The sequence below is a fragment of the Myxine glutinosa genome, chromosome 12, assembly GCF_964187855.1.
Source record: "Myxine glutinosa chromosome 12, kmMyxGlut1.1, whole genome shotgun sequence".
In the NCBI taxonomy this organism is placed as follows: domain Eukaryota; kingdom Metazoa; phylum Chordata; class Myxini; order Myxiniformes; family Myxinidae; genus Myxine; species Myxine glutinosa.
Genome location: NC_136272.1, coordinates 37,141,849 through 37,168,791, shown reverse-complemented (window position 1 = coordinate 37,168,791; position 26,943 = coordinate 37,141,849). Strand labels below are relative to the sequence as shown.

The following is a 26,943-nucleotide window of genomic DNA, read 5'->3' as shown; positions in this document are numbered from 1 at the left end:
GTCAATCACTGAGGGATCCTGAGCAGTCTCGGGTCACCCACACAATTGTCTGAACTTTCGTTAGTTGGAGACGTACACCACGTGGTCATGTGTATTAGCTACTTGACCCGTAGTAAAGGCCACATCTCTGGCGGCTCAACTTGATCCCGTTGTGGTGGACTGCAGCTGTCGTCTCAGTCAATGAACCTCCTCCCGCAGGGTCTCAACCTCGTCGGGATCACCCGTCACACAGCGTTCTTCACTGTTGAACATGCTGATCACAAACTACCACTGCATTCCCAATTCTTGTTTACTTCTAGTTTCCGATCCTGCTGACTACGCCTATTTTAACAGTGTAAATAACTCAGGCAACACCACCATATGAATGAATCTGGAATTTAATAGCAAACAAAAAGGCAATGGTATGAAAGTCTTTCAATCTGGAGGAATTCTCTCGAGCACACCGGCATTAAGACGGCGACTCCTCTCCTGCATCCCATTTCCAGCCACGCCAAAATCCACAAACTTAGACGAAATCATTAACAACATTTTCATAAGTAAAATCAACAACAATTGCGATTAACTATATGGTAAAATGTGTCGTCTAGAAAAGGAGAAATTGTAATTCGACCAGAAAGCCCAGTCTGTCACTGGTAACACCAACAACACATAACTACCAAATACATCATGAGTGACTCTACGCTCTCCATTGACAAACATATACAGTATTATATATATATATATATATATATATATATATATAATAATAATAATAATAATAATAATTCATTTATTTTGTATAGCGCTTTTCCAGAAGCCCAAAGGCGCTTTGACAGAGTGGCAAACATAATGCATTACAATACATGAAAACATAATGCATGCATGATGCATAATGCAAACATAATGCATAACAATACATGAAAACAACAATTGCAAAAAGACAAGAATCAATAGGGAAATATTTAAAGCAAAAGGAGGGAGAAGGAGAAGAGATAGTCAGGGGTTAAATGCTGTGGGTTGAATGTTGAATGCAGTGTTGAACAGGTGGGTCTTTAGTGATGTTTTGAATGTGGTGAGTGAGGAGGAGTCTCTGATGGTGTGAGGTAGTGAGTTCCAGAGGGTGGGAGCAGCGATGGAGAAGGCCCTGTCCCCCCAGGATCTGAATTTGGTCCGGATGGAGGGGGTCAGGAGGTTGGTACCAGCAGAGCGGAGGTTGCGGGTGGGAGTGTGTCTGGAGAGGAGGTCAGCCAGGTAGGATGGGGCCAGGTTATGGAGGGCTTTGTATGTCAAGAGGAGGATTTTGTACTGGATTCTCTGGGGGATGGGGAGCCAGTGAAGCTTGTAAAGGACGGGGGTGATGTGGTCACGGGTCCGGGAATAGGTGAGTAGACGGGCAGCGGAGTTCTGAATGTATTGGAGTTTATTGGTGATTTTTTAGGGTGAACCATAGAGGAGGCTATTGCAGTAGTCCAGACGGGAGGTGATGAAGGCGTGGATGAGGGTTTCTGCAGCCGTGGAGGAGAGGGATGAGCAGAGACGGGCAATGTTTTTCAGGTGAAAGAAGGCTGACTTTGTGATCTGTTTAGTGTATTTGTCGAAGGAAAGGGTTTGGTCAAAGATGACGCCAAGATTCCGGATGTGAGGTGAGGTGGATACTGGGATACCGTCGATGTTGAGGGCAAAGTTATGGGTGGATTTTGTGAGCGTTTTTGGGCCAATGATGATTATTTCAGATTTATCACAGTTAAGCTTGAGGAAGTTGATTTGAAGCCAGGATTTTATTTCAGTGATGCAGTTTGTCAGGATAGAGCGGGTGTCGGTGGAGACGGACTTGGTGGAGATGAAAAGCTGGATGTCATCGGCGAAGCAGTGGAATTGGAGACCATGACGGCGGATTAAGTGACCGAGCGGGGACAGGTAAAGGATGAAGAGGAGGGGGCCAAGAACTGAACCTTGGGGGACACCTTGGGGGAGGGGAGCAGTGGGGGATTTGCAGTTATTGATGGAGATGAACTGGCATCTGTCAGAGAGGTATGATTTAATCCAAGAGAGGGCAGTGCCGGTAACGTTAAAGGTGGATTCAATTCGGGTGAGGAGGATAGTGTGATCGATGGTGTCAAAGGCAGCGCTGAGGTCGAGGAGGACGAGAATGTTGAGGTTGCCAGCGTCAGAGGAGAGGAGAAGGTCATTGGTGATTTTGAGGAGAGCAGTTTCAGTACTGTGGTTGGACCGGAATCCGGATTGGAATGTTTCATACAGGTTATTGGCAGAGAGATGATGTTTGAGTTGAGTGGCTACAGCGCGTTCCAAAACTTTTGACAGAAAGGGTAGGTTGGAGATGGGTCTGAAGTTGTTTAGGGTGTCAGGGTTTAGACCAGGTTTTTTTAGAATGGGGGTAACAGCTCCGCGGGCCAGGCGCCATATATATATATATATACAGTGTATATATATATATATATATATATATATATATATATATATATATATATATATATATATATATATATATATATATATATATATATATATATATATATATTGTATATATATATATATATATATATATATATATATATATATATATATATATATATATATACACGACATGACCAAAAGTATGCAGACACCACTTCTAATTAGTGGATTCGGCTATTTCAGCCATACTCATTGCTGACAGGTATATATAATCAAGCACACAGCCAAGCAATCTTCAAAGACAAGCATTGGCAGTAGAATGAGCCATACTGAAAAGCTCAGCAACTTTCAACGTGGCACCGTCATAGGATGCCACCTTTCCAACAAGTCAGTTCGTCAAATATCTGCCCTGCTAGAGCTGTCCCGGTCAACTGTAAGTGCTGTTATTGTGAAGTAGAAACGTCTAGGAGCAACAACAGCTCAGCGGCGAAGTGGTAGGCCACACAAGCTCACACAATGGGACCGCCAAGTGCTGAAGCGCATAGCGTGTAAAAATTGTCTGCCCTCGGTTGCAACACTCTACCGAGTTCCAAAACTGCCTCTGGAAGCACCGTCAGCATAACACCTTTTCATTGAGAGCTTCATGAAATGGGTTTCCATGGCTGAGCAGCCGCACACAAGCATAAGATCACCATGCGCAATGCCAGGCGTCGGCTGGAGTGGTGTAAAGCTCACCATCTGGCAGTCCGACGGACGAATCACGCTTCACCATCTGGCAGTCCGACGGACGAAACTAGGTTTGGCGGATGCCCGGAGAATGCTAAGAAGGAATTTTTGGTGGAGGAGGAATAATGGTCTGGGGCTGTTTTTCATGGTTCAGGCTCGGCCCCTTAGTTCCAGTGAAGGGAAATCTTAATGCTACGAAGTCCATACAAAAATGGTTTGTCGAGAACGGTGTGGAAGAACTTGACTGGCCATAAAGGCAAACCCCCTATAGTTAATTGCACGACAACATGTAGCCTGCAGTAGTTAGTTATTTCTTATTGAATGTAAAGATTAGCCCTTTTCCATTGTGTAGTAATCAAAACCAATATGCATTGAAGGTAGGCAGGATTTCAAACCTCCGTGTGGTTAAAGGAGGACATTTTGATGAGCAGGAAGGCGTGGCCAGAAGCACAGGCCCACATGACCAATGTGACCAATGACGGGTCGGAACACGTCGCCAGCATGCGACAAACCTCAGCCAATGGGAGGCTGTGGAACATTTTGGAGGCGTGGGTGGGTGTGATAAAACCCCCGCCCATCGCATTTTGATTCTCTTGCTTTTGGGCTCCGCCGACGACATATCTCTTCTCTTGCTTTTGGCTCCACCAGACGACACTCCCGCTCTTGCCTTTGCCCTTTGTCGACGACCTCTCTTGCTTTGTGCTTCGCCAGCCCTCTTGGATTCTGCCTCGCCGACCACAGCGCTCTTGCTTTGTGCTTCGCCAATCTCTCACTCTGATCCGGTGGACCTGCAAGCGTTGGCCCCTCCCGCGACCCATCTTGAAGCTGGTCGTCCCACCTGCGCTGAATCTAGCCCAACCTGCGCTGAAGTTCATCAACCTGCGCTGAAGTTCACCAACCTGCGCTGAAGTTCATCAACCTGCGCTGAAGTTCATCAACCTGCGCTGAAGTTCATCAACCTGCGCTGAAGTTCATCTACCTGTGCTGAAGTTCATCGTCCAGATACCTCGTCCAGGCTGCATGTCCGGATCGAGGATCAAACTGCGCGCTGCACACAGCCGTGGTCACCAGCGAGGCAATCCCAGCACGTACATCGATCGGTACGAGAATAACCCGTGTGTCATTCTGTGTGTGTGAGTGTGAAGGCGCCTGTGGGGTTTATGATAGGTAAGGAATTGATAAGCTTACATCTTCGTCTCTGTTTCTCTGTGCCTTCAAAATAAAAGGCTGTACATTTTGTGGTTACTTTCAAACCTGTTTGGATACGTCTTTTATCCATTGGCCTAGCATCATCCGAGACCGAATTTGGCTTGAATCCGGTCCGTAAATCACGTGAGGTAACGCCGCTTTCCACAATGTGCAAATCCGCTCGGCACTCGATAAAGTGTGGAAGCGAGGGTTCGATCCCCGGTTTCTTCAGTTGCGTGTCTTGAAGGTATTTGGGAATATTTGACCAGCAAACTCTTCGGCGGCGCATGGCTGGGAGGTTGGCGAACAGAATTGCTTAGCAATCCGTCAATCATGAGCTTAGTCGCTCACAGTTGGCGGCCTCAGTGGACCCGGAGTTCGAGGGGGAACGGGACATAACCCCCTCCCCCCCACGCCCCCCCCCCCCTCCTTTGTATGTCGATGAACCCGGGATCCGCAACAATATTGTCCTGTGGCTGGCTCTCAGTTAACACCGAGAGTACGCCACGGATGGCAATCGAGCTTAATGAAGGCATTATCCAATTGATGGCGGATGATACATGAGACGGAATGAAGAATACCGACTTACCTGGTCGGCCTTGGTGACGTATTCACCCTTTGAAAAGAAACTCAAACCGAGGCGAATTTTATATACAAAAATAAACACGGCTTTATTGCCGGACCCCAAAAACAAGGAACGCAACAGTAAAAACTAAACCCCTCTAATGGAGCGCTCCCACACAGACTTCAACTACAGGACAAATGGAAGGATAAATAAAGCAATCGTTGTGTTCTGTGTGGTGCGTCTTATCTTTGTGGTTTGTGTGTCAGGGGTTGTCAGGGATCGTCCGGCTGGTCAGGCTCCGGCGTTGGCATGGACTAGGCCCCAATGTGCCCTTGCTCGTGCTCTGCCAGGCCAACCGAGCCACCCGCTCGCCCCGGTCCCGTCCGCTGGCGTCCACAGGCCTTCCTCGCGACTCGAACGGTTGCATGCAGCTCGCCCCTCCGGCCGTGCCTGGCCCCGTCCACATGGAGTTGCTCGCTTGTCCGGAACCAAGATGAGAGGCAGCGGAATGCGCAAAGGGCAACAGGAGAAGAAGGGAAGAAAAAGGCAGAGGCGAAGATAGGCAGAGGCGAAGGGGCGAAGAGAAAAGAGAGCAGAGAGAAAATGTCTGTTCTCCGCTCACTTTTATCAGACATGGTCTGACTTCACAGGTGCTTTCCTTCCAATCAGCGCGTCGCTTCTTGCTCACCCTTCGCGCCCTCCTCATGTCACCGGCGCTTCTCCTCCAATCAGCACGTCGCTTCTTGCTCGTCTTTCGCGCCCTCCTCTCTGATTGGCCGAGCGCTTCGCGCCTTTGGTGTTACGTCATTGTGTGGCACGTCATCGTCGGTGGCCAATCAGTGTGGCACGTCCTTCATCTTCCCTACTCTGCCAATCGGCAACCCGCCTACTACTCGCCCCCTGCCCTGGCCAACTGCTGTTCTTCTGGGCTTGTCCATTGCCTGCCTGCGCGATGTTTGCTTGCCATGCCGCCATAGTGCATGGTCGCTTCCTGTCTGTTCTTCCGTTAGTTATTGTGGTGGAGGGGGAATTTAATTAGTGTGGTGCTAATGGGCTAAACTACTGTCTATTAGTGCATTGCCATATGGGACACTGGAATGATCACCGAGGGAACGATACACCGGGGAATTAGCATAAACTCTACAACTACTTAACATACCCCGCCCCCTCGTAGCAGGGACACATATCCAACTTATCCGACATCCGGGCTACACAGAACTTCTACTTGTTTACATCAAGATGGTTCTTGCTACCCACGACAACTGGAGCATGATACCTACACATATCTACCTGGATCTATATATGCCCTACCCAAAATTCATGACAATATATATATATATATATATATATATATATATATATATATATAATTATATATATATATATATATATATATATATATATATAATTATATATATATATTTATTTATTTATATACAGTAGTAGTATACACTACTGTACAAAAGTTCTAGATATTTTCGCATTTTTCTTCTCTGATGTATAAGGAAACTAAAACTTTTCTGTTCAATTCAAATATACCTTTATGAAGAAGAAATTCTTATTAAAAGACCAAAATTATGTATAATATATCTTGATACAGTATAAGCTAATAGTGATTATGTCCCTCCCTCCACCCCTTTCCTTCAAAATTTATTTTCTTCAAATTTTATTTCTCAAAAACTTCAAAAGTTCTTCTCAGGACACTTTCAAATATTTTTTCCAAACTCTGTTGAAATGACCTTCCTTGCTTATTCCAAGACCTTCCAAAGATCATATAGGTTTGCTGGGATTCGTTTTTATATTTTCTTTGTCCAAATAGACCCATACAGGGTCAACGTGCCATTCCATACATTGAAGGACTCCAGCTTCCTCTTTCTTTTGCAAAGAAGTTTTAATTATCATTGCTGAGTGTTTTTGATCATTATCGTGCTGTAAGACGAAGTTTGGCGAAATACGTCTTGCACCATTGGGGATAGCATGGTGGCTTCAAATTTGTTTGTTCCTTGCTACATTCAATATACCATCAACTCTAAGTATTTTTCGAACACCACTTAAGATTATGCATCCCCAAACTTGAATTGAAACTCCATGCTTAATTTATTGGCTTAAAGCAAGGCTGTTAATAAATTCCCGTTTTTCAGCATTTTACTGTCTGATTACATCCAAAATAACTGAAACTTTGACTTATCTGTCCAAAGCACCTTCAAATATTGCTCCATAGTCCAATATCTGTGTTGTTGTGTATACTTTACCTTGTTAGACTTGTTCCCCTTACTTAACAGAGATTTTATTACTGCAACGCATTCATTTAAGTCCTGCTTTCAAATGTGACTCTTCATACTGTTGGTGGATGGACAGTAAGTAAGACACCTGAGCCTTCTATCTGCCAGTTCTGTTGTCAATTCAAGGTTGTCTTCCTATTCCTGAAGGATATTATCTGAAAATATAAACTCATCCTTGTTACACAGTTTTTTGAGTCTTCTAGTGCTTGGTTTGTCAATTACAGATGATATTTTTCTGTATTTGTTGAGTGTGCTTCGGATATATTGTTTATATTGTCCATATATTTTGTTTATGTTATTCATATGATGCTCATAAAGTCATTGCTCTCACAACTCAATTCTGTTTGAAATGACCATGGTCTGCATGACCATCGATCATGATCATTGATCGATCATACTGTACGCTTCTTTCATTTTTTTCTCTTTCAGTTTGAAATTGCTCACACCTTGCTTACTCACTATTTTGTAAACATATCCACGAATGCATTTTGATACAAATCTTCAATCTCACACAGAATCCAAGTGAGACAAACTGCAATCTCAAAAAACGTGTCAATATCACGTCTGCGGCAGCAGCAGCAACAGGAGGTGCTGGACGGGTGGACCTCTTTCACCGTCACCCACTCACTTCACCTGATACCGGCAGTCTAGCAAGCCGGGCTTCAGGGGTAAATCCTCTGCTACAAACTCCTCCAGCACCCTCTATGTCTGACCCATCTCACGGCCAACCCCAAGCACCAGCCACTGCTCCAGCTACAGCGGGCCCACCTCCTGCACCCCCAGATAGCCCTGGTACTAGCAAAATTGACAAGTATGCCAGGATCCTCTTCCCTGTCTCCTTTGCAGTCTTCAACATGGTTTACTGGGTCATATATTTGTCCAAAGACACCATGGAGAGAGCTGAGGGGGATGAATGACGGTTGAAGTATGGCAGTGATGTAAACTGATAATGTGGCACAGAATGGCTTGAAGAAAGATGCATTTCTGAAAAACACCTTCTGGTAGTTCCTGTTTGTGGAGGTTCTCAGTGAAACACTTTGCTGCATTCTGAAATCTGTGTATTGTTTTTATCTGAATGTAGTAATGGTAGTTGGAGATTAGTACAAACTGAATGAAAATGAACAAGCTTGGCATGCAATGGTCCCTAGACAAGCTACAAGATCCAAAGGACATCCTTTTTCACTCGTCACATTTGGCCATTTTTCCTGTGGTCTTTCATCAGGAAGCCCTAGAGAGCGGTGAGCTTTGTTTAAACAGGGAATGACTGAAGGTTGTTTTGTTTTCCTTTCAATCAGATAAAAGGCTGAAATGATGAGAGAAAGAAGAATTTAGGGAACAAGCGCAGATGAAAAGGATCAACCAAGTAGTGTGGGAGTCCATGGTTGTGGAGGAGGGGGCGATTCCTTACCACTTGCTATCCACTTATATAACAACACGTGAAAATGTGAATGTCACCCAAATAGAGCTCCCATAATCAAACCCGATAAAAGATGACAAGTGAAAGTTTCAGGATATCCGTAAAATCACTTTGTGCCCACATGTTTTATGAAATGAGGTATGCCTTAACAGTCAAACCCCACGAATGTGTTGTACCCACGACTCAGGAGTCGTCTCCTTGACTGGTACCTTCCCTGTTAGTAACATAAGCATTGTATTTTCAAACAATAACTTTCATTAATTTGATAAAGGTTTTATTTGTTGATGTTCAACAGGTTAATTAGTTTATGATTTTTCATGTCCAACACAGGGTACTCTCATCACACGAGAACAGTCTTTCCCGGATAAAGAGTATAGAAGTAGGTTTCTGATATTTTGATCAATCCATCAAGTTTGGCAAATATCAAAAGCTCCCAGGCTAGCTTCTAATATACGTGAACTTGCAATCAGCCAGAGCAAATCATAATTACACTTAAATTGGTGGATGAATTGCCATGAGCAACGTCATTTTACGTGTAATGGAATTCCTCCAAGAAAGGTTCTGGTTTCTCGAGACTGGCTGAGCTTGTGTATTTCACTGTGCAAAGAGGAATGGAAAACCACATAGCGCATTTCCTTGCACAGGGATCTTCTTTGGTAGCGTTGTCCTCCTCAACGGATGAGACGTGGACCTGGCGTGGAGCAGGTAGCTCACGTTGATGATCCTCGTAGATCGGTGCTGAGGTGATGGGTGTTTCCGTTTCGGGTTTGAAAAAAAGATTCGTGTTTCAATGTGGAAATGGCAACTTCCTTGTTTGGTGTTATTTTCGTTTGTTCTTTCATCATTCTTTATTATTGCTTTTTCAAAAGTGAAAGCACCACCAAGCGTTTTCCTCACCGGGCACCCGTGCCAGGCGTGCCAGTTACCTTAGCCACCGAAGGTGAGCAGAGGTTGTTTTCAGCCCTGTCCTCTTGTCTGTCTGTGAGCAGAATATCTCAAAAAGTTATGGACGAATTCAGCGGAAACTTGGTGAATGAGTTGAGCAGGTGACAAGAACGAGGTGATTCGATTTTGGCTCAGGTAGAGATGCAGGTCCGGCCTATCAGTGGGCTACAAAACGTAAACTTCAGCCTGGTGAGGTATGCGCTCTACCCAGTGCCGTATCTACCCAGTGATACGGCACTGGGTAGGTGAGGTATCTACCCAGTGCCGTTCTAGTTGGTGGTGCTTTCATTTTTGGAATGTGGATCTTCTCATCTCGTTTTGTGGTCATTCGTTTTGTTTGTTTTATTTTATCAATGGTTTTAAAGGTTTTAATGAGAAATTATAATTTAAGGGAAAGAATGAAAAAGTCGTTTTCATTTTTTTTTCTACTTCACAAAAAGATGAAATTGTACCTGAAAGAGCAAAACCAGAATAGCAAAACACCTTGGTTTCTGGCAGATCACCTTGGTAACCTCGTCACATGAAATGACGGCGTTAGCGACATGAACGATGTTGCTCTGGGCGATTTCATATTGAAAACCTTAAGGATTATTTGATGATAGCAGACGTCATTTGTTTTGTTGGTTTGTTCTCGGTGCTTGTTAGCTTTTTTGTTTATCGGTGTCGGTCGTATTTCATGTGGATCGCATAGTGTTCGTCAAGCCAAACGGTCGCACTGATCTATGATAAGAAATGATCCATTTTAACAACTGACCGCATTGCGAGAGTTAGGCGACCATGGGACATGATAGATTTTAACAATTGACCCCGGCGTGTGAGGGTTGACATTTAAAATTTATTTTTATTCTCTTTTCGTGCAGTCGCGTTTATCAAAGCCGGTGATTCATCTCGCACTCATTTCGTTGGCTTTTTAAATATACACCCCCATTCTGTCTTTTTAAAACGCACTCTGCTTTAACCTGTCTTCAACACTTTAATGAGAAACTTTGTATCGTGAAATTATTTTGTTTTAGATACCGATATATTTTCCTTGGCACGGACGTGCTCAACGGTTTACTATAGATATTAATTATGAGACTCTAGACTTGTTTTAAAGGTGGTTTGTGTGCTCGTTACAATGTTTTTATTTAACTTGATAAGTTTAATAGATGATTTTCTATGAAGAAAATTTAAATCGTTATTATTCTTTCCCTTAACGGGGATGAAGCTTTCTAATTGCATGTACATTACAATATGACAGTACTGCGCAATGGAAAATGTTACCACATCCACAACGATAACTTTGGGCTTATTGGGGTAACATCACCATTACATCTACAATGATAACTTTTGTCTTTCGTGGTAACATCGCTATTACATCCCCAATGATAGCTTTTTTTCTTATTGGTGTAACATCACTATTACATCCACAATGATAACTTTGGTCTTTTTTGGGGTAACATCACTGTTATATCCACGATGATAACTTTGGTCTTATTGGAGTAACATCACTATTACATCCCCAACAATATATTTTTCTTATTGGGGTGACATCACTATTACTTCCAAAACGATAACTTTGGTCTTATTGAGATAACATCACTATTATATCCACAACAGTAACATATGTCTTATTGGGGGTAACATCACTATTACATCAACAACGATAACTTTGGTCATATTGGGGTAACATCACTATTACATCAACAACGATAACTTTGGTCTTATTGGGGGTAACATCACCATTACATCCACAATGAAAACTTTTGTCTTTTTGGCGTAACATCACCATTACATCCACAACGATAACTTTTGTCTTTTTGGGGTAACATCACCATTACATCCACAATGATAACTTTTGTCTTTTTGGGGTAACATCACCATTACATCCACAATGATAACTTTTGTCTTTTTGGGGTAACATCACCATTACATCCACAATGATAACTTTTGTCTTTTTGGGGTAACATCACCATTACATCCACAACGATAACTTTGGTCATATTGGGGTAACATCACTATTACATCAACAACGATAACTTTGGTCTTATTGGGGGTAACATCACCATTACATCCACAACGATAACTTTTGTCTTTTTGGCGTAACATCACCATTACATCCACAATGATAACTTTTGTCTTTTTGGGGTAACATCACCATTACATCCATAATGATAACTTTTGTCTTTTTGGGGTAACATCACCATTACATCCACAACGATAACTTTTGTCTTTTTGGGGTAACATCACCATTACATCCACAATGATAACTTTTGTCTTTTTGGGGGTAACATCACCATTACATCCACAATGATAACTTTTGTCTTTTTGGGGTAACATCACCATTACATCCACAATGATAACTTTTGTCTTTTTGGGGTCATCTAAAGGTGTAAAACTTTCCATTGATGTGCTATTCCTTGAACACAATCATCATTCAATCAAAATAACCTTCCAAATTGCTGAGACCTTATCAGTGGTTCAAACGTTTACCGAGTGTTTGAACTCACCAAACGGATCTGCACAACCTCAAACATGGCTGAAAGGGTTTGTGGAGAAAGCGTTTCATTAGAAAACGACTGGAAGTTATGATAAGATCACACATGGTTTACATTAGTGCGAATGGTGCGAATACAGTAGTTGGAAAATCAATTACAGCCAAACACTATAATTCATTGGTGGAAGTCAATATGACTACTGGTTATAAGTTTGCCTGTTGTTAAGTTCTGAAATTCTGAAAATATACCTCCTCAAATTCAAAGGAAGGAATTTTAGCAGAATCAGCGTTATCAGAATTTAGTTAAATATAAACTTAAAGTGAAATTTTTTTGAGCTTCTGCTCCAACGTAAACTATCTCAAACGGTTGATGTTTTTATTTATTTAATTATTTCAGAAACACACCCAAACACCCAGTTTTTTTCGTCCATGCAATCCATTGGAGGTCGATAAGTATGCCTGCAGAGTTTGGGGCTGCTGGGTTTCATGGTTTTGGAGTTATGGAGGAGACGAACACACTTTGTCCACACACACACCTCATTTTATTATTATAGATTTCGTTTTGTTTACAACAGTCAGCCGCTGAGCTCACCTAACATTGTAGTGCTCAAACACCTTGGGACAATGGCGGATGCTTCGCTTTCTGCCGTTAACGATGTAAGACAATTACACAATCGTAATTACACTTGTGGTGTGAAAAACATGTTAGTAATAGAACCTGTCGAGATTTCTCACATTGTGAGGCCAAGTGGTAATTTATCTGCAATATCCTCCTTTAAACGCGTTCCGTTCCACCTTGAGCAATCTCGGAACGATTGATCGTGCGCTTTCTTCTCCACCTTCGAGGCATATTATCACCAAAGTCGCAATCATCGACCAAGTGGTTGTTTCAGCAGGAAAGGAAATGACAGGCCGAAGCAAGATCCCATCTTGATGTGACTGTGAAAAAGTGTCCCTTTTTATGAGGTCACCTGCACTGCCCTGAATGAAAAGCATTAACAAATGTGTGTATTGTCACGAGTTTCCTTGGAAATGCGCAATCTTAGGCCTGTGCACGTGTGTGTGTGTTTGTGTGTGTCAAACAAGGCCTTGGGATGATTGAAAATGCCGAGAGTCACGGATGTCAAAAAACACTTTAACCATAGCACCTTGCAACAAAATGGGACGATTATGATTTGATGCCAATGAAAGAATGTACAGGTGCCTGTTTGTGATAGTTACATATGATTACAAGTGTCAACTTCAGTCATATAATATTCTTGCAAATGGTTCCTTCTTGTTGTATGATTACGATTGATATTATTACTCTCATCCTTCTTTTGCGTTTGTGCCGCACGAAGAGGTTTGGTCGAAAGTGCACAACTGCTTGCAACTTGGATTTTCTTGAGCTCATCTGTGAAGTTTCCATGGGATGCAGAGCGACCTACAGTGGACACTGCAACTGTCAAAGGGTGTGCAGGTTAGGTAGGTGTTGTGAAGGCTAGGTGTTGCATTTGAGGCAATCTATTCGATGTACGTAGTTGGAGAGCGTGCGGGTCACAGGGTCCACTCCTTTGGTCATGTAGCTCGCATCCTTGCCTTTTATATATTCTACTGGGGGTCAGAATAGCACCTTATTGCAACGAAGACGACGATGGATGGTAGCATTTAGAGCTGAACGTGATGGCTTTGTGCTTTAACACCTGGAGGCAGTACGCCACGAGACTTGTACGCTGCTTTATCCGGTGGCGAAGCCGTGCCAGGGATGGGTCGCCATTTTTTTGATTGGAAGTTTATATGACTCCTGAATCGTATCATTCATACACAGATGTGTGAACCGTATATGATTCAAGTATAACTTGTCATAAGGAGTGTGCTACCTTTGCCTTTTGTACACTGTACATATACATTTGCTGCTATTGAAGTGGTACATTGTGTGCTGAAAGGTGCACACACATACATGTGCTGTGTCATTTACTCGCAGACCTTCAATCTCTTTGCGTTTTCTGCTCATTCGCCTTCACCGAGACCCCTTTGCCATCAGTGCTGCCTCCATGTTTGCTCCGCCGCTCGATTACATTCATGATTTTTCTCTGTTAGCCTCCCGCACTTAAACTTCTCTATCCTAAGTATATATATATATATATATATATATGTATATATATATGTACTTATCGCCATCTATCGCTCTGTTTTCCCTCTCAATTTTATCTCTTTTGTTGCTCTTGCTGTAAAGTGATAAGTGCAATATTTAAAAGCAAAGGTAAGTGGAGTTCCACGCAGTACTGAGGAAGAGAAGTGGGGCCTACTAGGTTTTAAATCCAGGGCCCTGCCCCTGTTTGTTTCCAACTTCCAACTCACTCGAAGGTATATGATTATGTATAAATGATGAGAGTATTAAACTATATGGTCACTGAGTTGTTGTCCTTGTCTTTAGTTGCAAGCTCATCGAGGATGGGCTTTCAAAGTAAAAAGAGTACTTTGACATGCCTCCGAACCACAACATGGGAGAAATTTCCAAGTGCGTTTTACAATCAGCAACACTGTGGTCATTGTGGGTGTTAGTGGGGAGATAGAAAATGAAGCAAAGCTGTTCAAAATCAGATTTTGCTTCATTCTAGGTAGGTAATCTGCAGGTAATGTCAAGCCTTGAGATGACATGAATTTAGGCAGGTTACGAGTGAGCGTTGTCACCGAGGGAGGGAGGAGGGTTCCTCCACCCCCTACTGAAATAGATTTTTTATTTGGATTGGGGGCTGCAGGGTGATAATAAAATCATGCGGTCAGAGAGCATTTGAAAGGCCACGTGCACTCTATGACTCTCTTCTAGACTTTTCCACATGAATTTGTTTCTTACAACACTGTCAATGCTTTTTATGTCCATCTATGTGATCAATTTGGGGAGATTAATTGACCACAGCATTAGTCGCTGTATCAAGAGAGTGTGTTAGACGGTTCCACAGGCGGGAAGAGAGAGGAATCAATGAGTGGAGGTGAGCAGTAGTTCTGGATTTAGGCAGTTCCTCTTGGACAGGGTTGCTGGTGGACCACTTGCAGATACTTGGTGGGGACAGAGCCTGGAGAGGGCAGAGGGTGCACGACCACAAATGAAGCAGAAGAAGACAGAGAGACCAGTGACCTGCCGGTGATGTGGAAGTGATAGGCCCATCGACTCAGCCTCATAGCGAGCGATTCCATTGATCTTGAAGGCCTTGGTTTCCATGGCATCAATCTGAGCAAAATGTGAGGCAGGGGAGCTACCCTAGAGTGGAGAGCAGTACTCCATCAAGCTGAGAATTAAAGCCTTGTAGGTAGATAGGAGCTCAGGTGAGCCAAGGAAGGAGCATCGCTTCGATACAAAACTGATGGACCCAAAAACCCTGTTTGTATTCTTCTTCCTCTTTTTCTCTTCAGACAGCCCAACTCAAAATTGATTTCATCACCATCTCAGATCATCCCCATCCAAAACCATGATCTTTTCTACACCCATTAAACCACCCCCACCCTTCCCAAAATTGCTTCTGTATCCATCTTATACACCCCTTGCGTTCTCCCCTAGCCCTCATTGTTACCCGCATCCCTTGTTTGTCCCTCCGTCTATTTTCTCCCTCCACCCTATTGGCATGTTCTCCTTCTCCTCCTGTTGTTGCTTTTGTTACATTGTGCCCTGGTCGATTCTGTTTTCCAGCTCATCCACGAGCCTTGACTATATGTAGAAAACATAAAAAAAACATTTATTTAGAAACTGCAAAAGAGACCTTGTGCCTGCAGTCTTTCATTAGTCTCTCTGTAAGGAAGCTATCAGGTTACAGGCCAGGTGCACCTGTCTACCACCCTGCACCTCCTATCCTAGCTAGTACGTTACAGCCCCCATGCAGCTGTCTACACAAGATCATTCGATGCCTTGAGATACACACACACACACACACACACACACACACACACACACACACACACACACACACACCCTGAATATGGTGTACGTAGAGAATGGCTATTTATATCTCCACCAAACTGGACCCAGCTCTTATTACATCACCAGTCGAAGGTTTTCTCTCTTATCGGAAGTCAATTGAGATAAATCATGTCTATTGATAAGAAAGAACCTTCGCGCTTAATTTGCCCTTATCAGGAATCCAATGGGAAAGGAAAGCACTATCTAGGATCATGCCGGCACATTAAAAGAGTTGTGAAACAAGCTTCTTGTACCTTTGTAAAGTTTCCAGGTTGAATTACAATGATGCTTCTCAATTTTATAAGGGACTAGCATGGTACCCGTCTCCGATGGGTTTGTCAATGTCTCACCTCAAATGAGCAAATTTTCGAAGTGTGTATTGGTAGAAACGGGAATTCAGTGAGCTGTTAGTGAGCTTATCGTGTATGGAGCCAGTAACCTTGGCAACATTGTTCCACTCCACCAGCTATGATTTCCAATCCATTCTGGTTGTACCTCTGAAGTACTACTTGGGAGTGAGGCTGAAATTATGGAAGCTCGACTGGGAAACGGATTTAGGCACATTTTGGGCCTACCGCTTGACCGAAGATCACCAGAGTTATTTCCATGACAACCAAGCACCTATCCCTTGCCACGTCGCTTCGTCAACTCTGACTCGTACCCTCTCTCTATACTTCCCATAGCTTTGTTTTTGGTATTTCTCACAGAATTTCATTATGGTTTCAAATTCGACGATCGGTAGATCAGAAGTTTCAGTTTCATTTCCCAAAAGCAGTTTTGATTTGTCATATTGAACTTATAATGCGATGCAAAAGGTCGTCAAAAACTATTTTTGCGAAATTTTCTTTCAATTTTTCTAAAGTGTCTTATATGTCTTAAAAGGGCTAAAAAGTGGGGTTTAAATGGTGTAAAGGGTATAAGTCATCTTAAGGGTCTGTGGTGTCTAAAGGTCTGAAAGGTGCGTTCCAATCGTATGTAACGGAATGAATAGACATAAGCATGGTCCAATAATATGTAATTAATAGATATAGTCACTGTCCAAGTCACGTTCAAACAGTACATAATTAATAGACATACTCACATGGGTTCATCGAGTCTTTACTCCTGCCCTCACCCCCAATCCCCACCCTGACGGTAGGTGGAGTTTGCACATTTAAGCTCGCTATAAAGGGTTTTAAAACGTCTAAGGGGTGCAAAGGTCTAAAGGGTCGGAGTGAAAGGGGTCTATTAGATTTAAAAACGGTCTGAAGGATGTATGAGGTTTATATGGTCGAAAAATGATCTAAAGGTCTAGAAAGCATGTTCCTATAGAATAGTATGTAATTACCTTCGCCACTAAAGGTGGATGGAGGTTATGTTTTCACCCCTGTCTGTCTGTTTGTCTCTGTGAACAAGATATCTCAAAAAGTTGTGGACGGATTCGGACGAAATTTGGCATATGGGACAAGGACGAAATGATTAGATTTTGGTGAAGATCCGGATTCGGATCCGGCGAGTAGAATATTTTAAAGTAATTCTTCACCATTGGGAGATGGGGCTAAAAACGATACATAGCAGGATATCTCAAAAAGTTATGGACGGCTTCGGACGAAATTTGGCATATGGGACAAGGACGAAATGATTCGATTTTGGTGAAGATCCGGATTCGGATCCGGCTAGTAGAATATTTTAAAGTGATTCTTCACCATTGGGAGATGGGGCTAAAAACGATACATAGCAGGATATCTCAAAAAGTTATGGACAGATTTGGACGAAACTTGGTGGACAGGTTGGGTGTCTGACAAGGATGATTTGATTTTTTTGAAGATCTGAATATGGATTCGGATACGATAATTATTTGATTTTTAAGTGATTCTTCACCATTGAGTGATCGGGTGAAAGGCGATATATAACATTGTAGCGGCTGCCGCTGGGTTTTCACAATCGCCTTGCACCTATCAAGGACGCGGAGCAATCACCATGCCGGGCTCGTCCAGGACGCCCGGGCAGGCCCGCGCTCAACTTGCCAGGCCTCGGTCGGGACGCCCGGGCATGCCCGGGCAGGCTCGCCCTCAACTTGCCAGGCCGCAGCCAGGACGCTGGGCCACGCCCCCTCTCGCCTTTCCTGGGCAAACGCTCCGGGATAATATGTATATATATTGCTGCCCGATAAACGGGCTTTTCAGAGTGCCTGAGTGTTTGGTTTGATTAAAGCAACTCGGATGAATTCCAGCTTTTTGTCGCGTCCATTCTTCCGATCGACGTGGGAGCCCCAGCTCCTTCATTGGTGACCTACCGACATGGACACGGTAGTCGCCCTTAAACTGCCTACCTTCTGGGAGGCTCACGCGGCGGTTTGGTTCGCACAGGCGGATTCCCTGTTCGCCCTGCGAGGCATCACGGCCGACGACACCCACTTCCACCATGTGGTAGCAGCGCTCGGTTCGGCCACCGCGGCCCGCGCCCTGAGCCTCCTCGAGAGCCCGCCAGCCGCTGACAAATACGGCGCGATTAAGAAGCTTCTCCTCGACGCTTTCGTCCTCCCATCGGCGGAACGCGCACGGCGCCTGCTCGACCTGCCCGAGCTCGGCGACACGCGCCCTTCCGAGCGAATGGACTACATGCTTTCACTGCTCGGCGAGCACTCTCCGGCATTCCTGTTCCGGGAGCTGTTCCTCCGTCAGCTGCCTAACCCGGTACGCCTCGCCCTGGCAAGCACGACGATCACAGATCACCGGGCCCTTGCCAGAGAAGCCGACAAGATCTCCGCCGCAGGACAGCGCATCGCAGCGGCGACATGGGACCCACCGCCGTCCGACGCAACACCCATGGCGCCCGAGCACCCGGCACAGTCGACGACCGAACTGCCGACGCAATTTGCGGCCGCTACACCGAGCCGACCACCTCCAGCACGACGACCGGGGCCTCCACCTGACCAAGCGTGGTGTTACTATCATGCCAGGTTCGGACAGAAGGCCCGGACATGCCGACCCCCGTGCACCTTCGGCAGGCCGGGAAACGGCCGGGCCGGCGTTCATTACCAGCCATGAGCGCCGGCCACACGGGCAACTTACTGTTCATCACGGATAAAGCGTCCGGACGGCGCTTCCTGTGCGACACCGGCGCCCAACTGAGCGTCATACCCGCCTCTGACCAGGACAGGCAATCCGCGGTTTGCGGCCCCTCCTTGGTTGCGGCCAACGGATCGACCATCCGCACCTTCGGCCCGCGCAACGTCACCCTCTGCTTCGGCGGCCAACGCTTTGCTTGGACGTTTGTAACCGCAAACGTGCCCATGGCTCTGCTAGGCGCCGACTTCCTCTGCGCACATGGACTGCTGGTGGACGTCCAACGGCGTCGTTTAATCAACGCCGAAACCTTCAGCTCCCTGGTATGCACATTGAGCAGCTCCACGCCGACCGAGCTGGCATGCGCCGTCCCGGCGGCGAACGAGTTTGCTCGCCTGCTCACGGAGTTCCCGGCCCTCACGCGGCCGACGTTTTCGGCCGTCGCAGTACGGCATGGGATCGAGCACCACATACCAACCACGGGCCCGCCGGTTTACGCCAAGGCCCGCCGCCTCGACCCAGCCAAGCTCGCCGTGGCGAAGGCCGAATTCGACGCGTTGGAGCACCTCGGCATCGTGCGGCGCTCCGATAGCGCGTGGGCCTCGCCACTGCACATCGTGCCAAAGCCGGGGGGTGGATGGCGCCCGTGTGGCGACTACCGCCGTCTCAATGACGCTACCACCCCCGACAGGTACCCGATCCCGCATATCCAAGACTTCTCCGCCCATCTGGCGGGACGGGTCATTTTTTCGAAAATTGATCTCATACGGGGATATCACCAGGTACCTGTCAGGGCGGCCGACGTCCCTAAAACGGCAGTCATCACGCCGTTCGGCTTATTCGAATTCTTGCAGATGCCGTTTGGTCTCAAGAACGCGGCTCAGGCGTTCCAGCGCTTGATGGACGGCGTGCTGCGTGACCTGCCGTTCCTTTTCGTTCACCTGGACGACATCCTCGTCGCCAGCACGTCCCGGGCCGAGCACCTCCTCCACCTCCGAACACTGTTCGGGCGCCTCAGCGAGCACGGCCTCATCGTCAACCCGGCCAAATGCCACTTCGGCACGACGGCCGTTGATTTTTTGGGCCACCACATCACCAAGAACGGGGCCGTGCCGCTGCCAACCAAGGTCGACGCCATCACCACGTTCCCGCGTCCCCGCACCATAAAGGCCCTGCAGGAATTCCTGGGAATGGTGAATTTTTATCACCGCTTCGTGCCCCACGCTGCTCAACTCATGCGGCCCCTCTACGAAGCCCTCCGGGGCAAGCCGGCCAAGCACGACATCGCCTGGTCCGCAGCAATGGATGCGGCCTTCCAAAGCTCAAAGCGGGCCCTCGCCGACGCAACACTGCTCGCTCACCCGGTGCTCAACGCTCCCATCGCCCTCACCACGGATGCCTCCGACTACGCGGTGGGCGCCGTACATGAGCAATGGGTGAACGGGGTTTGGCAGCCACTCGCTTTTTTCAGCCGGCAGCTCCGGCCGAACGAGCTCAAATACAGCACGTTTGACCGGGAGCTCCTCGGTCTACACCTGGCCGTCCGCCATTTCCGCCACCTCCTGGAGGGCCGACCTTTCACGGCGTTCGTCGACCACAAGCCGTTGGTTTACGCCATGGCCAAGGTCACGGAGCCGTGGTCGGCCCGCCAACAGCGCCACCTCTCCGCCGTGTCGGAGTTTACCACGGACATCCGGCACGTCGCCGGCAAAAACAACGCCGTGGCCGACTGTCTTTCCCGGGCCAGCGCGAACGCGGTCCACCTGGGAGTGGACTTTGCGCTTATGGCGGCGGACCAAACCACCGACACCACGGTGCAAGCCCTCCGGGCGGCGGACACGGGCCTCCGCCTGGTCGACATCCCCTTCGCGGACACTGTCCTGCTCTGTGACGTCTCCCAAGGCCAGCCTCACCCCATCGTGCCCGTCACCTGGCAACGCCGCATCTTCGCCTCCCTCCACGGCCTTTCCCACCCGGGCCGGAAAGCTTCCCAGAAGCTGGTGTCGGCGCGATTCGTCTGGCACGGCCTTCGTCGGGACGTCCGCGATTGGACCAGCACCTGCACGGCCTGCCAACGGGCCAAGGTCCACCGACACACCCAGGCCCCGCTGGCACCTTTCACCGTGCCCGAACGACGTTTCGACCACGTCAACGTGGATCTGGTGGGCCCCCTCCCCCCGTCACGGGGGTTCACACACCTGCTCACCATGGTGGACAGGACCACCAGGTGGCCGGAGGCCGTTCCCCTCGTCTCCACCACCACCGCCGACGTGGCGCAGGCTTTCATCGCCACCTGGGTCGCCCGCTTCGGCGCACCGGCGGACATCTCGTCAGACCGCGGACCACAGTTCACCTCCGAGCTGTGGGGCGCGGTCGCCCGCAACCTGGGGGTCAAGCTCCACCGTACTACGGCCTACCACCCCCAAGCAAACGGGTTGTGCGAGCGATTCCACCGCTCCATGAAGGCCGCGCTCATGGCCGGCCTTCAAGACGGCGGTTGGGCCGACCGGCTGCCGTGGGTCCTTTTGGGCCTCCGCACGGCCCCCAAGGAGGACCTCCAGGCATCCACCGCCGAGCTTGTCTATGGCCAGGCGCTACGCGTCCCGGGCGAATTCGTGCCCGACGCTACCAGTCCCTGGTCCGCAGCTCACCAGCGCTCGGACCTCCAGGAGGCCGCCCGACGGTTTGCCCCCGTGCCAACATCCCACCACGGTGACCCCCAGTCCTACGTCCCCCCAGCACTTCGCACAGCAGAGTATGTTTTTGTGCGTCACGACACACATCAGGGGCCACTCCGGCCGCCGTACGACGGGCCCTTCCGGGTGCTGCGACGGGACGACAAGTCGTTCGTCATCGACATCGGCGGCAGGTCGGACCGGATTGCGATGGACCGCCTCAAGCCGGCGCACGTGGACGTCGACCACCCACCACGGGTGGCCCTTCCGCCGCGGCGAGGCCGCCCCCCGTCCACGGTGCCCCCCACTCGACCGCCCACCACCACACCGGACCCCCTCCCACGACCCGCCAGGGGTCGCTTCGGCCCGGTCATCAGGACCCCCCCTCAAATTGACCCTGCCGGTGCAAGTCGATTCTGGGGGGACGTGTGTGGCGGCTACCGCTGGGTTTTCACAATCGCCTTGCACCTATCAAGGACGCGGAGCGATCACCATGCCGGGCTCGTCCAGGACGCCCGGGCAGGCTCGCCCTCAACTTGCCAGGACGCTGGGCCACGCCCCCTCTCGCCTTTCCTGGGCAAACGCTCCGGGATAATATGTATATATATTGCTGCCCGATAAACGGGCTTTTCAGAGTGCCTGAGTGTTTGGTTTGATTAAAGCAACTCGGATGAATTCCAGCTTTTTGTCGCGTCCATTCTTCCGATCGACGTGGGAGCCCCAGCTCCTTCAACATGATATTAAAAAAGTTATGGATGAGTTATGAATAAACTTGGTGAAGGCGTTGGTTAGGCGACAAGAACAAGATGATTAGATTTTGGTTCAGGTCCAAATCCAGATCCGGCCTATCAGTGGCTACAAAACATAAAATGTTCAGCCTGGCAGAGGTATGCACTCTACCGAGTGCTGTTCTAGTTGATAGATGGAATTAATCGACATACTCATGGTCGAAGTCATGTTCAAACATTACGTACTTAAAAGACATTAAAATGGCCCTGGCCTATAGTTATTACCCCGCACACACAACGCGAAAACGGGGTTAAGCAATTGGTTCATGTCTGTCTGTCTGTCTGTCTGTCTGCCCTTATCAGTTTTTGATCATCATTGTATGATCGAAGAACAGCTGGAATGTTATATTTATTTGAATAGAATGTTATATTTTGAACACAAATCGGAACATGAATAGAAAGAGAAGCTTTCCGTTTTACCATACTTTGGCCCTGAATTTGTCCCGACCGCACATGCACAGAGAGGAGTGATACTTTTTAAGCGGTGAAGCCGCTTCAATATCTAGCTATGTCCGTCTGTCAATAATTAAGAAAAATTACCTTTCTAACTCACCGTTTTAATTCTAAAGGGTTCTAAAGTGTAATTCTAGGGGGTTTGAAAGGGTAATTATAATGGGTTCTATATGTTTCTAAAGCGTAATTCTAAATGGTTCTAAAGGGTAATAAGAAAGAAATAGATGGAATAAATATAATATAGACAAGAAAAGTGTGCTAACGTCATGTTTGATCATTTTGGACTTGAGAATTTAAGAACTTTAAATTATTAGTGAGGTTGTTGTTGTGAGGTTGTTGTTGTATAGCCCCGGACAGTTCTCTCGAACAAGCCTGCGGCAAGGAGACAGCTGATCAATCTCCCAGAAGCGACCCAGAGATCCCCCACCTCGAGGATGGTGTACCCCGCCTTCACAAAGCCAGAACCACAAGAGAGAGAGAGAGAGAGAGAGAGAGAGAGAGAGAGAGAGAGAGAGAGAGAGAGAGAGAGAGAGAGAGAGAGAGACAGACAGACAGACAGACACTTTTGAAGTCCTTTTATTATCAAAAGAATACAAAAAAGTAGATATATATTTACACCAACCATAAAAACATGAAAGCAATGAAAAGAAACGGTCCCAGAAGTACCACAACAAGCAAATTACCAAAATAAACCATTAAATGAATACAAACTACAAAAATATTACCATTTGATTCTCACGAACATCACACAACCCTTCATGACACCAAGTATTGGCGAATTCATCAAGATTGTTTACATCCCAAGAGAAACAAAACTGGAGTTTAAGTCTGGCTGACACGAGGGCATTGAAAAACAACATAACATTGCATTCCCCGACAGGTTTACCGTTAAATTTTCTCCTTTCTTGAAAGATATATTGCCAGCTTGGCTGTTGCAACAAGAAACCTCATTAACATGTTTTCCTTGCTTGACTTGGCATTAAAGCCAAAAATAAAAGAACGCAACGAGAAAACAACATTCATTCTGTGTGCCACAAGGTAAAACCACCGAAACAAAGGAACCAATCTCACACAATTAATGAAGGTGTGGAACACGTCCTCCGTAGGCTACATATGCAGAACGGGCAACACGTGGAAGTAGGAGAGAAATGGTTTATTAACTTATTTGAGGGGACTATCCAGTGGATCGGTCTCCATTGGAGATCACCAGATCTTTTACTTACTAGCTTGCTATACATGGAGTCCCATACAGGTTCAGAGGGGGGTCCCACAGGCAACCGTCTCTTCCACTGGATTACTCCATTTAGCGGTGTATCCCCCAGCAGTAACTTGACACATGACTTGTATGTGCCATCTCCTTGCCATCCACCGGAAACTCCTTGCCATCCACCGTTTGCCCTTCACGTGACTCGTGGTGGTCCCTCTCGGCTCTTCCCCCGTTGGTATTTTTGTGCACATAAGATTGTTCACGGTTCTGTTTAAATATTATTTAAATATGTATAACCTTTCCCCTTCAGTGTTTTACTCAGTGGTATTTTACAACACGCTGTTTTTCTTCCTATTTAAAAGGCTTTTCTCAATTTCCTCTCCAACTCATTCCACCTCAAAAAAAAGAAATTCAATATCTTATACGTCTCCCTCACTACTTGGTCTAAATTCACATTCATTCCATCCCTCCTCCATCATTCTGAACCGGATTGCTAACTTGAAAATCACAACAAACCCAATTTGTTTTCAATGTTCGTCTTTCATTAATCATCCACTTTCTAAACTCCCCTCTTGCCCCTCCCATCCAAATCCCTCCCCTTGCACCTACACTCCTAAACTCCCCCCTTGCCCCGCCACTCTTAAACTCCCCCCCTGCCCCTCCACTCCTGAACTCCCCCCTTGCCCTTCCTCTCCTGAACTCCCCCCTTGCCCTTCCCCTCCTAAACTCCCCCCTCACTCCTCCCCTTCAAAACTCCCCCCCAACCCCTCCCATTCAAATCTCCCCCCATACCATTCCTCTCCAATTCTCCCTCCTCCCCCCTCCTCCTCAAAGCTGCCTCCTCCCCACTTCGTCTCCCTTCTATCTCATACCTCCACCCCCCCCAACCTTCTTCTTTCCTCTGCCCCCCCTCAAACAACCCCTCACTGTGCCTCATCCCTTCACCTTCAAACCTTTCATCCTCCTCATCCTTCCCTTTCTTGGAACTCTTCTGCAATCGCTGACACACAAACAACTGCTCTCCCTACCTCCCCCTCTCATCCTTCATCTTACCCTACTCCTCCCCTCCCCTGTCCTGTACCCGATGCTCCCCCTCTCTCTTCATTAACGGTATGGACCTCAAACATCCGGGGCCTTCGCTCAAACCTGACTGATCTCTTCATACAGGTTGCTTCTGACAATCCAGACTTGATCTGCTTAACAGAGACTTTCCTCCTTCAAGATGTCTCTGATTCCTTAATATCTCTTCCTGGTTACTCCCTCCTCCGGTATGATAGACCTGAGCCTCGGCCTGGTGGTGGGGTGGCTATCTTTATCAAAAACTCTCTTCCTCACTCTCCTTGCACTGCCCTCTCTCCTCCTCACCCCCAGGAGTACCTCTGGCTACGGCTTCCTCTCCGCTCCCACCTTTTGTTCATATGTGTTCTGTACCGTCCCCCAAACAGTGATGACTCCATCTACATTTCACTGTCTGACAACATGGACCAACTTCTATCCACTCATCCCAACTCTCTCTTCCTCATATGTGGTGACTTCAATTGTCATCATGCCACCTGGTTGGGTGTGGGTTCCTCTCTCACCAGTCATGGCACCTCAGCAAAGGACTTCTGTGACTCACTGGGATTGACACAATCTGTCAATTTCCCGACCCGGATCTCAGCCAATGGAGTATCTTCTCTTCTAGACTTGGTTATGACTAACTTCCCTGCTAATGTCTGCTGCTCTTCTTCTGCTCCAATCGGTTCTTCTGATCATGTGCTTGTCAAAGTGGACATCTCTCTGGCCATTCTCAGAGAGCCTCCTCAGCGTCGACGAGTCTGGCATTTCACTCAGGCCGACTGGGACGGTCTTCAAGCAGCCATCAATCGTCTGGATTGGTCTCCCATCTCCACTGCCTCTGACATCAATTCTTCCTGGGAATACTTCCAAAGCAAACTGATCTCTCTCATGCACAGATTTGTCCCATCTCGCCTTCAGTTGTCTTACCCTTCCTCCCGTCCATGGTACACTGAATCTTGTGGTGAGGCAGTTGCCCTGAAACAACTTGCCTTTGCCTCTTGGAAGGCTAATCCAACTGAAGGAAATCTCAGTTCCTTCCACCAAGCTTGGAACAAGTGTGTGTCTACCCTCAGGAGTGCCAGGAAGCACTATCTCTCCTCACTCAAGAATGAACTCTCAAACCTGTCTCCTTCCTCCAAATCCTGGTGGCATCTGGTCAAGTCCGTTTCTGGTGTTTGTTCCCCCTCCATCCCCTCCCTTACCTCAAATGGCCACACAGTTGACATCGCACGTGACAAAGCCAAATGTCTCAACTCTGTGTTTGCCTCAAAATCCTTAGTCCCAAACCCATCTCTCTCTGTTCCCACCTTTCCCAGTCGAACTAAACTGCTCCTGGACTCTGTGATCTTCTCTCCTGACAAGGTGGAGGAGTTTTTGTCAAACCTCGACTCTGATTCTGCAACTGGACCAGATGGCATCAGCCCACGGGTCCTAAAATCCTGCTCTGCCGCTCTATCTCACCCTCTCTCTGTTCTTTTCACCCTATCTTTTGCTCAAGGTCATCTGCCAGCATCCTGGAAATCAGCAAACATTACCGCTTTACACAAAAAAGGTGCAAAAACAGATCCTTGCAACTACAGACCAATCAGCCTGCTCCCAATTATCAGCAAAGTCATGGAATCCATCATTGCTTCGGATATGAAATCTTTCCTCTTCTCCAATGGCTTGATCTCTGATCATCAATTTGGTTTCAGACCAGGTCACTCTACTCTGGACATGCTGCTTCTGCTGTCTCAACAATGGATGGAAGTCCTCAATGCCAAACAGGAAATCAGAGCTGTCTCCCT

At 47.0% G+C, this 26,943-nt stretch overlaps 1 protein-coding gene across 1 annotated transcript in view; it reads left to right on the top strand.

Annotated features, from left to right (window-relative positions):
* The window catches only part of LOC137414886 (gamma-aminobutyric acid receptor subunit alpha-6), a 229,103-nt gene extending 220,849 nt beyond the window's left edge, over positions 1–8,254 (top strand). Inside the window, exons 10-11 of the mRNA XM_078766254.1 lie at positions 7,671–7,743; positions 7,852–8,254. Of these exons, the coding sequence (XP_078622380.1) occupies positions 7,671–7,743; positions 7,852–8,072 (294 nt within the window). The 3' untranslated portion in view covers positions 8,073–8,254. The remainder of the gene's footprint in view (positions 1–7,670; positions 7,744–7,851) is intronic.
* Positions 8,255–26,943: the final 18,689 nt, after the last annotated feature.